This window comes from Geotrypetes seraphini, chromosome 15 (genome assembly GCF_902459505.1).
Source record: "Geotrypetes seraphini chromosome 15, aGeoSer1.1, whole genome shotgun sequence".
NCBI lineage: Eukaryota > Metazoa > Chordata > Amphibia > Gymnophiona > Dermophiidae > Geotrypetes > Geotrypetes seraphini.
In genome coordinates this window covers 30932922-30949173 of record NC_047098.1, presented here as the reverse complement: position 1 = coordinate 30949173, position 16252 = coordinate 30932922, and the positions used below count along the sequence as shown (strand labels likewise).

Here is a 16252-nt window from a genome sequence, read left to right as displayed (position 1 = left end):
TTATCAGTGTTTTTTTATAATGGGAACAAAAATGGAAGAGAATTAATGTGTGTGGAATGGGGGGGGGTAACTAATTTCTTCAGCTAAATAATTCAATCCACTTCAAACAGACATAGGAGAACTCACGCACCATTCACACACCCTCCAACCAAAAACGTCAAAAGAAAAAAACTGTTCGACAACCTCCTAGCCATTCGAGCTGCAACACTTGACCCCCAACTCTACAACCTATTGACCTCGACCACAAACTACAAAACCTTAAAAAAAGAAATAAAAACCCTTCTATTAAAAAAACACATAAAACCAAACTAACATAATCAGAACTGTCCCAAGCATCACCTGCAACTACTCCATATGTACTTCTGATGTCATGACAATTCAGACATAATTTATGTTATGTTATGTTTGGAATAATGGTTACATAAATGAGGTTCAATAAAAGAAAATTTTCTGTGGGAGCATTTGTTGGAACTTCTGTTATCCTGATTTCTTCTATCTGTGGGCTTTCTTTAGCTAACCTACTTATCTGGGGCTTTCCACTTCTGCAGCTGCCCTTTTCACGGTCCACTTTGCGCTTGCACTCTCTGGGGAGGGGGGGTTGGGTCTGGGCTTGGTGGGGTAGGTGTGTCTGGTAGTTTTGTCTGGGTGGTGGCTGGGTGTTTCTTGGGTGCTTGTTGTGCGGATTGGTGTGTCTGGTGAGCGGTCTGGGTGTTGTTGCTTGTGGGGGTTTTTTTCATTATAAAATATGGCTGAGGGTCTAGTCCGGCTTATTATTCTTGTGGGTTCTGGGGTGGGATTTGTTTGCTTGCCCCAAGTTTTGGCCTTTTGTTGTGTATTGCTATGCCTCTCATTGGCAATTTTCTCTTGGGAGAGGCTTGTTCATGCTTGTTGTTGCTGTTACTCTCATTCTGTGTTCTTTTTGATAATGTATAAGTTTCTGTACAGACCATGGTTGCTTGTCTGGACCTTTTGCCATTCTCAATAAAAATACTTTGGAAAAAAAAAAAAAAAAAAAGAAAATTTTCACTGCCTGTTTCTATTCTGACCATTTATTCCATTTCATGGTTATTGCAAAAAAAAAAAAAAATTTTACATGAGGGGGGGGGGGGGGTGTCAAAAAATGATGGGCCCCGGGTGCCACATACCCTAGGTACGCCACTGGGAAGTCATCCTCAATTATTTAGTGAACCAATCAATAGGATTCACCAGGTTCCCTGCAGTACTACCCCTTTTCCTACTAAGATAAATTGTAATTGGGAAGGCTCATAAAAAACATAAGAATTTTGATCTAAATAGATCAAACATTTACAGGGATAACGTAACTGAAATTTAGCCCCCAGTGATTTCACATCTTCTTTCATTCCAAGGAAACTTTTCCTTTTTGTTTGCGTTGTTCTTTAAACATCTGGAAACATAGAAATTTTTCTTTCCAAAAAGGAAGTTTCTCCCTGCCTAAAAAAAAAAAAAGGCGAAGGAGTGCTTCCTTATTTTGTTGGAACACAAATGTCACAAGAAGCGTAGCACATGTAATAACTTCCTCTTGAGAACTTTCTAGTATGTTTGAAAGGTCCATGGGACTCAAAGCTGTTGCCTGAGGTTGAGTCTCAGGATCAGAAGAGGAAGATTTTTTTGAAAACGCCGGCAATAATATATATTTTGCCGGTGTTTTCTAAAAAATCTTCCTCTTCTGGGGCCAATCATTTTTAAAACCCTCCCCCCCCAATATAAAAAAAAATATGTTTAGTTACTTAGTTTAATATTCCATCCTCTCAGAGAGCTCAGAACGGGTTTAACATTCACAGTGTTCCAATATAACATTACATAGGGTTATAACTTCTCCAACCCCACACAGGTGTTGAGGTGTAAACAAAATAAACCAGAAAGACTTTTCCTCTCTCCGTTAGGTCCTAGCTCACGCTCGCTAACACCAGCTCTGGCAAGATACACATTTCAAATCTGACATATTGTAATCACAAAATAGAAAATAAATTTCTTTTTTTTTTAACCTTTTGTTGTCTGGTCACTTTATTATTCAAATCATGTTGGTCTCAGGATATGGTTTCTATTTGTCTTCTGTTAACTCGCTCACCAGGGTCCCCTACCAATTTGACACTTTCTTCATTCTCCGTGCTCACCATCCTCTCTTCCATCTCTGGACCTTCCCTTCCACTGCCATAGCCAACATTTCTTTCCAGCTGTGTACCATCTCTCATCTCTCTCTTTCTTGCTTTCTCTCCCTGCCTTGTGCCCTGGGTCAAACCTCTCTATTCCCCTCCATGAGGCATGGAACATGTTGGGTGTATAATCCACGAACAGCTGGGTATGCAGAAACTGTCAGCCAAGTGGATGGTCAAATGTTTGAATGCTGATGAGAAAAGACAAACGCATGGACACTTTCAGGTTGATTTTGCAGCATTTTCAGCAAGTTGGTGCCAGCTTTTTGAAATGACTAGTTGCTGATGATGAAACATGGTTACACCACTATGATCCTGAGACAAAGCAGCAGTCCATGCAATGGGGGCACTGAGGTTTCCAAGGCCAAGGAAATTCAAGATCCACAAGTCAGCAGGAAAGGTCATAGCCACGGTGTTTTGGGATCAGGAAGGTGCTGTAATGACTGACTCTCTTCCAAGGGGCCAAACAGTTAATGCAGAATACAGTGGTACATCGGTTTACGAGTGCACCAGTTTGCGAGTGTTTTGCAAAACGAGCAAAACGTTCGCAATATTGGTGCCTCGCAAACCGAGCTTACCTCGATGTACGAGCACCTCCCCCCTGCTATCCGGCACCACCTGCGCGATCCGGCACTCCTCCGCTTGCGTGGCCCCCCCCCCCCCCGCCGCGATCCGATATCCTCCGTACCCATCACCCACCCGAACGTATCACTTACCCCCCCATCTGGCATCCGGCACCAAGGCACAGGACATGCCGGTGCCGGTGCCCGAAGATCTCTCATCCTTTTTGCTGGGCCTTGAGCATCTGCGCATGCTCAAGGCCTTAGTTCCTGCTCTCTCCGAGATTCTCGAGATCTCCGAGAATCTCGGAGAGAGTAGGAACTAAGGCCTTGAGCATGCGCAGATGCTCAAGGCCTAGCAAAAAGGATGAGAGATCTTCGGGCACCGGCATGTCCTGTGCCTTGGTGCCGGGTGCCAATGGGGGGTAAGTGATGCGTTCGGGTGGGTGTTGGGATGGGGAGGATATCGGATCGTGACGGGGGGGGGCGATTCGAGCGGGGGAGGATTCTGGATCATGCGGGGGGGGCCTTCGTGAGCAGGGGGGGAGTAATGCCGGTTCGTGGGGGGGGGGGAATGAATCAAGTGAGTTTCCTTTACTTTCTATGGGGAAACTCGCTTTGATATACGAGTAATTTGGTTTACGAGCATGCTTCTGGAACAAATTATGCTCGTAAACCAAGGTACCACTGTACTACTATAACTTGCTGTGCTGATTAAAGGAGGCATTGAAAGAAAAAAAGGAGAAGAAAGCTGCGGAAAGGAGTTCTCTTTTTGCAAGGCAAGACAATGTACCTGCCACAAGGCTGGCAAAACGATAGATGTTTTGACGCAGTTGGGGTTTTAGTGCATAGACCATCCACCTTAGTCACCAGATCTTGCTCCATTTGACTGTTTTCTGTTTCCAAACATTAAAAAGAGTTTGAAAGGGCGATGTGCCAAGTGTGTTGAACTTAGGGGTGAATATGTACAATAATTGTATGTTTCATGGCTCTGCATCATTCCCTTCTTTGTTGGTCTGAGAACATTTCAACACTCGTAAGAGAGCCATGTAATGAGGCACATGAATCAGTAATAGTGCTACAGACTAGAGGTCTGCACGGGAACGGGTATCGCGGGGGTCCCGTGGGAATCCCCCCCTAACCCACGGGACTCCCACGGGGACCCCCCCTCTAGCCAACGGGACTCCCACGGGGATGGGAGGCTTTGGAAGCAGGGTTCCTCCATATAATATAATGGACACGTCAGCCTTAGTAAAAGAGGGGGTTTATAAGTTAATTACCTGAACAGAAAACAAAAAAAGGGTTTCACCAAAGAGATTCCACAAGGAAAACAGCAACACAAACACAAAAGAAACTGCGGAATTGATGATCCTGTCAGAAGTAATTGTTGCTTTTTATGGGGACGGGTGGGGGATGGAGGTAATTCCTTGCGGGGATGGATGGGGACGGAGAGGATCCTGACGGGGGCAGGTGGGGACAGAGAGGATCCTGGTGGGGACGGAGAGAATCCTGGCGGGGATGGGTGCGATTTCTGTCCCCGCGCAACTCTCTACTACAGACCTGGGACTGGGTCTCTTGCCTGTTAGGAAATGGAGAGTAGAGGCTGAAAGGCTCTGGGCTCAATACAGGTGCACATGTTCTTTGAAGGTTTACACCTACAGAAGTAATTTTCGAATTATCTGCACTGGGACAAGACTGTGAGAACTTTTTACCTGTGGGCTTTGCATCAGTTTTGAAAGCAAAAGAAATACATTACTGTATTTTTAATTTGAAAATTGCTACGTATAGACAGTACACGATTATTAGCTTCTTATGTGGCTAGATTTTTGCTGACCAAGTATGCATAAAGATTTAAAAATATCTGTGCAGGTACTTTTTTTTTTTTTTTTAAACGATGTAACCCTTGCAGTTTCCCTCCTGTCTCCTGTGAAGTCTCCGCCCCTTCTAAACTGTGTTTTTAATGTAAACCACTTAGGTTATTATAAGCAGTATATCAAGTACCAATAAACTTGAAACTTTCCTGATCTAAACACAACCCCAGAAACACTTTCTCTTAGTGCACCACTTAGGGAGGCTCCAACCTAATATTGATGTTTGAATTATAATAAAATGTACAGAGGACATGGGAGTATGATGATGGTCCCCATGAAAACTCCTTAGCAGCTCGCTTGAAGAAGTTCTGGGTACTGAACACTTCGCATGCACACATTAATTGCTAGTGTTTATTTTTATTTTTGATTTCTATAAAGTATTTGATTAGTTGGCATACAGCCTGTATATTTATATCTTTTTTGTGGTTACTTATCGAAAAGAAATCAAAACCCTACTTTTCAAAAAATTTATCCAGATATCTTAACCCAACCCTTCCCCTTCCTCCTAGATAAATTCTCCCCCAAAACCTCCACTTAAATAATCTCTTCCTCCCCAAAACACCAACCAAGTATTCAGATCCCTGAAATGTAACGTAATCTTATTTGCACTCTAACTGTAATCTATTTGTTATATCACATAGTAACGTACAGTCAATTTAATATCCAATTTGCAAGTTCTTCCGGAATTAATCCAGGTACCTCTCCTCCCTTGTAACCAAAAAAAAAACCCAAAAACAAAACTGTTGTAACTTCACTGGAAATGTCCAGTTAGCTCTTTTGTAATCCGCCTTGAACTGCAAGGTATAGGCGGAATAGAAGTCCCTAATGTAATGTAATAACTTTGTATAGGATATTGTTGAATTTAAACTTCTAAAATATAGTTGTAGCATTGAGGGAGGACCATTTTTAGTGTGAGGAAAATGGGGATTTTTTTTGCCCACTTATTAGGATGCAGTAATTGTAGAATAAAGCACCTGGATACGAGTGGCATTCCACACACATAAACTATAATTAATCATTTAGAATATGCAGAATGTGGCTGATTTCATACACTTGATGCCTAAGGTGTAATGTACAACCATTAGCTACATTATTTGCTTGCCTGTGTGCTTACCTATTCTCTGCCACCAGAATCTGCTCCAGGAGCTGGGATGCTCCATTTCTCACCTCCACATTAGATGACTGCAGTAGATTCAAAAGCAAGTCTAAGCCTCCCTCTAGCCGGATGGTATCACACAACCCTTGAGCCACTTCTCTCCCCAGCGTCGGCATCATCCAAGCTTCTTGCACTAGCTGAAAAATCTGAGAGATCCCTTTCAGCATATTCTCAGTGGACACGGCCTGCTTCAGGGACGAAATTGCCACATGAAGGTCTGGCAGGATGCGATCTAAAGCCACCTGAACATCCATACTGATTCCCGGGGATACTTCCCTGCCAGCAATCCCCGGGTCTGCGGATGGCCACCAGCACATGTGGTTCACCGCCTCCGGGACGGAGATGGAGAGTCTATCGTTACCGAACATGGCAAAGAGTTTACAGAGTTTGTAGGCTGAGAGAAGGAGAGCGAGCACCATGGGCAGTTCTTAGCGCAGCATCCGAGGAGAGTTAGAAGAGGAAGGTGCAGGCCTTCCTTACCCCCGAAAGCAGGGAGCTCTAGTGCTTTTAGCGCAAGAAGCTCTACTAGTGCCGGAGCATGAAGGCCGTCTCGCGCTCTCTTTCCTTTGTGCACGAGGGGGGGTGCACGCACCCGCATCCCTCCACTTCCCGGAACGGCCGCAGGATGACGTCACGAGAGAATCCCCGTCAAGTGCAGGCGTCTCCATGGAAACAGCATCCCGATGCCATCCGCTGCCGTAGGGTGACGTCACGGCCTGCCCTGCCCGTCAGGCACGGGCAACAACATCCTGGTCCCTAACACAGCCGCTGTGGAGATCAGTAGGGAGAACAAAGGAAGCTTTTGCCTATTATTGGAAGCATAACCCGGGGCAAAAGAGCTAAGACTTCCGGTATATCAGTATAAAACCTACAATAGCTAGGGCAATAGTTCCTCTTCTAATGCTGGCCCTGCTCTGGAGTGCCTTCAAGCATTTACATTATTATTTTAGTTCATTTGAAAGTTTAGATAAACCTCTGCGGCTCAGCTATTATCTATTTTACTCTGTAAACTGCTTAGATTTAACATTGTTTACATTTACAATATATCAAATAAACTGAACTAAACTATTATAATTATAACTATATAACTAATATATATACTATATATATTATATACTATATAGCATATCTATTATAAACTATTATAATTTAACATAGAGTCTCAGAGGGCTATCACCATCCATAAAGCTTTCAGTGAAACCTTCTCTGTTTTCATAAAGTAAAACACATAAACATATAAAAATATTGGCAGATAATAACTTTATAGCCTATCCAATCTGTCTGATCACAACAACTATTAAGCTCTACAACCCTTAACAGCGGAACCTGGAGGTGCCCGCTTCCCCAAAGCACATACTTCCTCCCCACCCTTCATACCTCTAACCAATCCCAAGGAGACACTCAAACCTGAAATCAGGCCGCAGCCCTGTTTATTGTAAAATAAACATATTTAAATAACATATTAACATATCTTAAATAACATCTTACAAACAGCATTAAATAACAGATTATCAAATCACCATTGTGACCCTAATCCCGAGCTACTGTCACAGATGTAAATGGCCCCCGACCCCGCCATCTAAACAAGGGTCCGAGGGGTGGCATGTCCCCACATGCCCCATTGTCCAGGGTCATCCGACCCACCAGGCACAGCTCCCAGCCGGCCCACCGCTCATCCCTTGATGAGCCCAGCAGCCAGTAGCTCGGGATACCATCACCCTAGCCTCAAATGCCCACCCCCTGACTTAATGGGCGGGAGGGTGGGAAAGCCGCCTCGGAGGACCAGAAACCGTTAGGGTCCTCCGAGAGCCCTCCCTTTTATCCCCCTACCCATCATTTCCTCCGGCTGCGACCTGCCTAATCGGAGGTCAATCCCACGGTGGGAAAGACCTCTCCTACTGCGGACCTACTGCCCTTCCTTAACTAACACCCCCACACACACACACTCTCCTAACTGACAGGTGACCTCACGGGCCTCCCAGCTCCACGTTAATGTCACCCGTAGAGACTAGCTCTCGGGCTTTATATTCCTACTCCAGAAATGCCTTGTGCTTTCCTGAATTCAAATACTGTGTCTCCACTACCTTTACTGGGAGGATGTTCCATGCATCCATCACCCTTTCTGGAAAGAAATAGGAAGGTTCTTCAAAAAGTTTCTGCACTTTCATATTTTTGTGGCAAATGGTTGGGGCAGGAGAAGTGGTAAGAAGGTGTGTTGTAGGATGTCATATGACTAGTCAGTCAGACATCAGAGTGATTATGTGGAAAAGTGATGCAATTTGCTTTTGAGATAGTTAATAAATAGTGTTTAAAAAATACAAGTGTGGAAACTTTTTGAAGGTCCCTCGTATTTCTTTAGATTACTTCTATCCCTTTTCACCCTTATCCTATGACTCTGCATTCTAGGGCCTCCTCCTGTGACTATACCTTAGAGGTATGCAACTATCTCTATCATATCTCCTCTTTCCTACCTCTTTTTCTGAGGTATGCATGTTTAAATCTTTATGTTTTACCCCATATGCTTTATGTTGAAAGTTGTAGATCATCTTAATAGCTGCTCTCTGGACCATCTTCATTTGCTTTATATCTTTTGAAGGTGTGGTCTCAGTTGCACATAGTACTCCACATGAAGTCTTATCTGAGGCTTATACAGAAGCATTGTCAGCTCCGTTTTCCCATTGGTCATTCCTTCTCCTATGCACCCAAACATTCTTCTGGCTTTTGTCATCACGTTAGCAACTTGTCTGGTCACCTTAACGTCATCAGAAATAATTGCACCAAATCCTACTCTTCATTAATGCATAGAACTTCACCCCTATACAATATTGGTGGAAGTTTGCAGCTGTAATACATAGCACTGCATTTTTTTTTATATTAACTGTCACACTCTGGACTATTTCTCAGGCTTTGCTAGATTCCTTCTCATGTTTCCAAACCTTCAGGGATAGCTGCTCTGTTGCAAAAGACAAATACTTCCTCATAGCTGTTCCAAAATATTGCTTACAAAAATGTTGAACCGAAGAATGATCCCTGTGGTATCCTATTGTTAATGCCCCTTTCCTCAGAGTGAACTCCATTTACCACTATCTTTTGTTGCCTCTCACTCAAGTTAGTAACCCAGGCAGTCACTTTAGGGACTATACCAAAGGTGCTCAGCTTATTGCCTACACATCCACATGCTAATTTTATTTTGCATTATTATACACTGAATGCAAGTTTGGTGATGATAAGAACAAAAGAATTGTCATACTGAGTAAACTGAAAGTCTATCTAGCCAATAGTAACCAACCTAGGTCACAAGTACTATATTCATTGATAAGACAACATTTAACCTTTTATGTGTACAGTATCTCTTTGTCCCTCGAGCAGCTATAGTATATGGGGCAGCTGCACTGTAAATGCCTCCCTACATTTTAATTTCCATATTTTATGAGACCATCCATTTTTTTTTTATCATTTTAGCAAATGCTTCTCCTTTATTTTGAAATGTTTAAAACTATATTATTCAGGCACTCTTCATGGCTGACCAAGCCTTGATCTTACCTTTAATTAATCAAGTATGCTAAAACCTATAATTGGCTCCTGTGTTCTTTATCTACTGGTCATTAGGCACACTTCTTCATTTGGAGCACTGGTCTTGACCTAGGGGCTGCCGCGTGAGCGGCCTGCTGGGCAGGATGGACCACAGGTCTGACCCAGCAGCGGCAATTCTTATGTTCTTATGTACGTGGTCTCTTTTTCTCTGATGTGATGCAGAATCTGTGCCTAAACTCTGATGCTTCCCTTTGTCTCTTGGTAGCTACTGTGATCTCTCTTATGTTCTTACATTTATTTCAATGATGGGTGTAGTGGGTAAGGATTTCTTATCTGCTGTTCTTCTACTCCCCATGCCATCAGGCTGCTGCTAGTAACTAGAATCTGAATCCCTAGACCCTAAATATGGCTGAGATGGCTATGTGCACGTAGCTGGGCTCCATTTTAGACTAGGGGTGTGCTAGATCTGCAATCAAAATAGCTTGGGCTTTTGGCCAGCCTTTTGCCTGACACTGTCACATCGCATAAGCAATGTCGTTAAATCCACTTTCTTCAGATTACGACAAATTCGTTCAGTTTCTAAATTTTTATGTGCAAAATTACTTAATATCTTGATTCATTCTTTTGTCATCTCTAAACTCGACTACTGCAATGCGTTATTCAAAGGTTTACCTCAAAAAGAAATTAGACGTCTACAAATTGTTCAGAATGCCGCTATTAAATTAATTCATAAAGCAAAAAAATTTGATCACGTCACTCCCCTACTTAAAGAATCACATTGGCTACCTATAGCACACCGTATTCTATTCAAGATATGTCTACTCACATTTAAAACTCTCATTTTTCAAACTCCTGCTTTTATCCATAGAGTCTTAATTCCATATTCCACTATTAGAACATTGAGATCACAGGACCAACATTTATTAACCATTCCTTCTTTAAAAATCATCAATACTAGACGTCTTACTATCTTCTCGGTGACAGCTCCTCAATCCTGGAATGATCTTCCAACATATATAAGAGAAGAAAAGAATCTAGATAAATTTAAGAGTAAGCTTAAAAGTTTCCTTTTTAATGATGCTTTTAGCGATTAACGATCTTTTATTATCTTATTTTTAGTAATTTTCCCCCCCCATGTTATTACCCTTTTTTTTTTTTTTTTATATATGCATTGTAACCATTAATGAACTTTCCTTTTGTTTCTAATTAATGTCCAATAATCTATGTTTATTTTAATATTGTGATTTGTGTTTGTAACAGTATTTATTTATATAATATTTTACCTATGTTTTATAACTATGTGTTTTATTTTGTACATCGCCTTGAATTTTGATAAGGCGATTAATCAAACTATTTAATAAACTTGGAAACTTGGAAACTTGGCATAGAACAAATCTTGCAAGCATATATCTATTCAGGGTAGCAGAATACCTTTTAAGTAGAAGTATGCCAAACAAATCTACCTCTGCTCCTTTAAGCCCTGGAGTCATTGGTGCTGTATGGGGCAAAAGTTCGATTAGGCCTTAGACTTGATGGCTGACTTCATTGCACTCTGTGGATCTAATAGGTCAGACGTTAAATTCACGAAATGGAAATCATCCCATGATTCCATAGTTTAAGACATTAGTAAAATTTTCCAATCAAATGTTTTCATGCACTGCCACAAGTATGCGGAATATCGGCGTCAAAAGCCTATGTCCTGATAAATGATGCAACTGAGCAGTGCTTGGTATTTGAGCAACAGGAGGTAGATTTTCTCATTAATTAGTAACTAGGGACTTTAAACAAAACTGCAGAGGTGAGACTTAAATACACAAAGCTTTGTTTGCAGATGAACAAACAGGATATGTCCCCATACTCAGAGGCAATGGAACATCTTTTTGGTTGTAGGGGGCCAAACAAATCAAATTCCAGAGATCTCTAGTGTTGGGCAAAACATATGTTGAGTCATGGCCCAGCATATGCCACTCACTATGCAATGGACTGGTAACCTTAATAAGGATCATTTCCTATGCAACACCTTTTTTTCCCTTCACTGCACTAAGCTTTCTTCTTTCCTATTTATATTGTAGTTCCTTTTTGTCTTCTTTAATTTCTTTGTAAACTGCTTTGATAAGCTTTCTCCTTAGCGATATATCGAGACTGATAATGAAACTTGAAACTTAAATCATACTATCAGATCTTTAGATTATTTTCCACTGTCTGGTGTCTGCTTCACTATATAAAGACTGGGCTGAAATTTTACCTGCGATTTAAAAAAAACACACAAAAAAACATCGTACTACAGAACATCCCAGTCTCCCAGAGTAGGGACAGACTTTCCAATAGACAAAGTAGGGTTTACATTACAGGTAGCTGTCCTTAGGGCTGCAGCTGCCCCACCATCAGTAGTCCACCTATGTCACTGAATGTGATGATACTGTGTGACCCTGTGCTTATTTTATACCAGCCAATAGTCTGATGTGACATGAAGGGAGAACTCTTCTGGACCCACCACAACTTGCAAGTTCAGAGAGGGATCTTATGAAGCTGGGAGGGAAGGAGATAACCAGAGACTTAAACTCTCTATTGCCCAAAAGAAGAAAGTTATCCTTCAAGAAATTCAAGGCTGCTGTTAAAATATATTTTATTAAGGCTTTGTAAGGAAATCTATCAATGCTGGGGTATAAATGTGTGTCCTGTGCATATTGGCTAGTCTATGCTCCCTCATTCTTTGAGAGTGTGCAATTCTTCTATTAGTTTGGTAACTTTTCTCTTTCCTGTCTTTGGAAATAGTGTTCCTTTTCTATCTTTAAAAAGTTTTCAGTCTGTAAATAGTCTGCCATCTTTCTGCTTTAAAGCATTACACGGACTTGTCCCTAAATACATTACTGACCTTTTCTCCTTCTCAGCCAACAGACACAAGAGAAGTTCACATTCCAACTTCGTTTCCCCCCCCCCCCCCAGTGAGAGGTTGCAAACTGGAAAAAAAACCCATGAACACCTTCTCTCACACCAGGCAGCATCATGGGGTAAAGACCTAGAACAACTACTTTCGCCCTCTACTTATGAGGAATTTAGGAAACGTCTAAAAACACACCTGTTCCTAAAACATCTTGACAACTGATTCACTTTCTCTCTCCCCTCGATAGCGACTAACTGTCCTTTTGATCACTATTCACCTCAACAATGAATTTCCTGTCTTATTTCTTCTCTTTCTTCTTCCCCTCTTGAAGTCAGTCAATTTGTACCTCTGCTTAATCTTTTGTAAACCGCATAGAACTTCACGGTAATGAGGTATATAAACTGTTATTATTATTATTATTAACCTGTATGCCAGGAAAGGCATATAGAAAGTTCCCAGAATAAACATAAACATATCTCTCTATATGCGTTCTCTAAATGAGCTAGACCAGGGGGTGGGTAACTTTGGTCCTTGAGGGCTGCAACCTGAACGGGTTTTTAGGATCTCCTCAATGCAATCTATTTGCATGCCCTGCCTACATTGTATGCAAATAGATCTCAGGCATATCCAATGGAGAAATTATGAAAACCTGACTAAGTTGCGGAACTGAGGTTGCCCACCCCTGATCTAGAATGAAATGCCATTTAGAAACTTTTACAAAAATAGGTAAAATATCTTCTCCCCCAACCAGACATTGCCTGTACATTTTTCTTCTTAATTGTTTAGCATTTAATATTGTCTTATTCCAGCCCACCCTGTTGGGGTCTGGGGCTTTCATACTTCCATTCTCTCCATTCTTATCTGCCTTACCCCCAGACCTCTAGCTTACCCCTTGCCGTTTAGCTGATATAAACTTATAATCCAGTATAGAGGAGAGGTTTGGATATAAACTGAAGCAATCTTAGGAGAACAGCCATATTTAAAATAGATTCTTAAATAACTTTAAAATATTTTTGTCCCTAATTTTGGCATACTAATATTGGCTGCAGTACAAGTATAGTTAGAGGGGTGGTAGATATACCTCAGAGCTGAGTGGGGGGAAAGCACTGCAGCAACCCTTAGCAGAACTCAGATTATTTATTGCCAACAAATTTCTTAAGAGCCAAAAACAAGCAGAGATGGCCAAGGTATTCAGGCTGGCAAAATCTTTAATAGGGAGCTCGCATTGAACATACATCAAACGAACCCAATACGGGCCATGCTTTGACAAATGCCTGCTTCAGGAGTTCATAATCTCCTAAAATTGTAATACTGTGTGAAGTCTGTTATTTAGAATGTGTACCCACAAATAAGCAGAGCCAGCACCTCAGCATTTTCAAAATGACAGTGAATGGGTAAAAAAAAACAAATTTCATAGACCATGCCTTTCTGTGGTACAGCCAAGGTGGTTTACATATTATACACAGCTACTTTGTCCTTAAATAAGTTATATACACTATGGGGCTCATAATCAAAACTTAACTACGTCTATAAACCGACCCAAGTTGGCCCTTGGTTGTCCTAAAAGACAGGTCATCCAAGTACCAACAATTGAAATGACTATTTAGACGTATCCAGGGACATTCTAGGCCTCTGAATTCCACTGTGTGCCCAGAACTGAAAGGGCCTTTTATGGAGGAATGGTTAGGGCAAGATGTGGGCCAAACTACTCTTAGGGCTCCTTTTACGAAGATTTGTTAGCGGTTTTAGCACACTACTCGCTAACGCCTCCATAGAGCTGGCGTTAGTATTTTCCGTGGAGCGCAGGGTTAGCATGTGCAGCATTGTAGCATGCGCTAAAAACGCTAGCGCACCTTCGTAAAAGGAGCCCTTAGTCATCCTGCAGCAATAATCGAATGTTTGAGACTGCCTAGACAAAACATATATGTTGTGAGTTAGATGATGTAAAGACAGATAAGAACATAGAACATAAGAATTGCCATCTCCGGATCAGACCCTGGGTCCATCAAGTCCGGTGATCCGCACACGTAGAGGCCCCACCAATTGTGCCCTGGCATGGTTTTAGTCCCCATGTCACTGTATGCTTCTCAAGGGAGATGTGCACCTAATATACCCTTACCCATATTACTCTATGCCACTCCTAAGGAGATGTGCATCTAGTTTACCCTTAAACCCTAGAACGGTGGATTCTGCAATTACTTCCTCTGGGAGAGCATTCCATGTGTCCACCACTCGCTGCGTGAAACAGAACTTCCTGATATTCGTCCTGGACCTGTCCCCCCTCAGCTTCAGTCTATGTCCTCTTGTCCATGTCACATTGGACATTGTAAATAGCTGCTTTCTCTGCTCTTTTTTGTCGAATCCTTTCAGTATTTTGAAAGTCTCGATCAGGTCCCCTCGCAGTCTCCTCTTCTCAAGGGAGAACAACCCCAGTCTCCTAAGTCGTTCCTCGTAGTCCAGGTTCTCCATACCATTCACTAGCTTCGTTGCTCGTCTCTGCACTGTCTCTAGCAGTTTTATATCCTTCTTTAGGTATGGAGACCAATGCCCAAAAGGTATCCAAAGTGACCAGAAAACCACTGCAGAGACAAAGTAAAGACCCACACACACTCCCACCATGATCACTGACCCCATCGCACCCCCACAAAGTTCAGAAACGTACATACCTGCCTCCGGAATGTAGAGCTGTACAGAGGTGGCTTAAGTAGTCTGGAGGGGTAGGCTGCTGAACCATAGAGAGGAGGACCCAGGCCCATAAGCCACTCTAACCACTAAAGGCTTTTCTCTCTTCTGTTTAGCTTTCTATAAATTCAGCTCTGTGATGTTTGTGTGTTATATAATCTTCAGTAAATTTTGATTTTTTTCCCATACATATATGGTCTAGTTCAGACTATGTGTGTATGCATTTGAACTTTAAAAGCTACGCGGTCATCAAAGTACATGTTTTTTAACCTATTGTTATTCCCTTTTATGTTCTCCTTTTCTGTATGCATTGTAGTTCCTCCCTGTTTCCTGTTGTTGTTCTTGTCATCTATTTGTCTATGTTACAGTCTTTTATTCCCCCAAATATTCTGTCTGTTACTACCTGGTTTTTTTTTAAAAAATTGTACATCGCATTGAATTTTTGATAATGTGATTTAATCAAAATTTTATTAAACTTAAACTTACATTCATGGTGGAAAATGTAAGCCCACCAAAAAAAACCCAAACCTTACTGTACTGCCATATAGGTGCCACCTGCAGCCATAAGGGCTATTGGGGTTATAGACAGGTGGGTATTGGGGGGGCTTACCATAACCTATAAGGGAGTTGTGGTGAGATGTTTATATGGCACCCTTTTAGTGAAGTTCCCTGTAAGGTGCTCCACTGCTCTGTTGCCATGTCTGAGTGGCCAGCTCATCACAATGCTGGCTCCTCTCACGTCCAAAAGATCTTGTTCTGGGCATTTGGGACTTGGATGAAATTTTGATCGAGAATGTGGTATAAGGATAGACGTGGTGGCAGTCTGGATGATCAAATAGCTGGACATACAAACAGACAATTTTTAAAAAAACATATTTTGGACGTATTTTTCAAGAATGAACATTTTGCCGCTGCCAACTTTGGGCAGCTAGCATTGTACATCCAAATCGGACTTAGACTTTTTTTATTATTATTATGGTCCTCCACTTCTATAGTTTGAAAGTCTTCAAATCACTACCCATAACATAGGAGTTGCCATAATGGGACAGACCAAAGGTTCATCAAGCCCAGTATCCTGTTTCCAAGAGTCGCCAACCCAGGTCTTAAGTACCTGGCAAAATGCCAAAGCGTAAAACATGATCCTAGGAATAAGCAGTGGATTTCCTTATGGACTTTTAGGAAATTAGCCAACCCTTTTTTTAAACCCTGCTAAGCTAACTGCTTTCACCACATTTTCCTGCAATGAATTTCAGAATTTAATTACATGTTGAGTGAAGAATATTTTCTCCAGTTTGTTTTAAATCTATTACTTAGTACCTTCATTGCATATCCCCTAGTCCTAGTATTTTTGGAAAGAGTAAATCTACCCATTTCACTCCAATACCTTGTGT

The 16252-nt window shown here is 41.7% G+C and overlaps 1 protein-coding gene across 1 annotated transcript in view; it reads right to left on the bottom strand.

The window, feature by feature from the left end:
- The window catches only part of SARM1 (sterile alpha and TIR motif containing 1), a 41725-nt gene extending 35533 nt beyond the window's left edge, over nt 1-6192 (bottom strand). Inside the window, exon 1 of the mRNA XM_033922290.1 lies at nt 5720-6192. Coding sequence (XP_033778181.1) covers nt 5720-6180 — 461 coding nt within the window. The 5' untranslated portion in view covers nt 6181-6192. The remainder of the gene's footprint in view (nt 1-5719) is intronic.
- Between the last annotated feature and the right edge of the window lie 10060 nt (nt 6193-16252).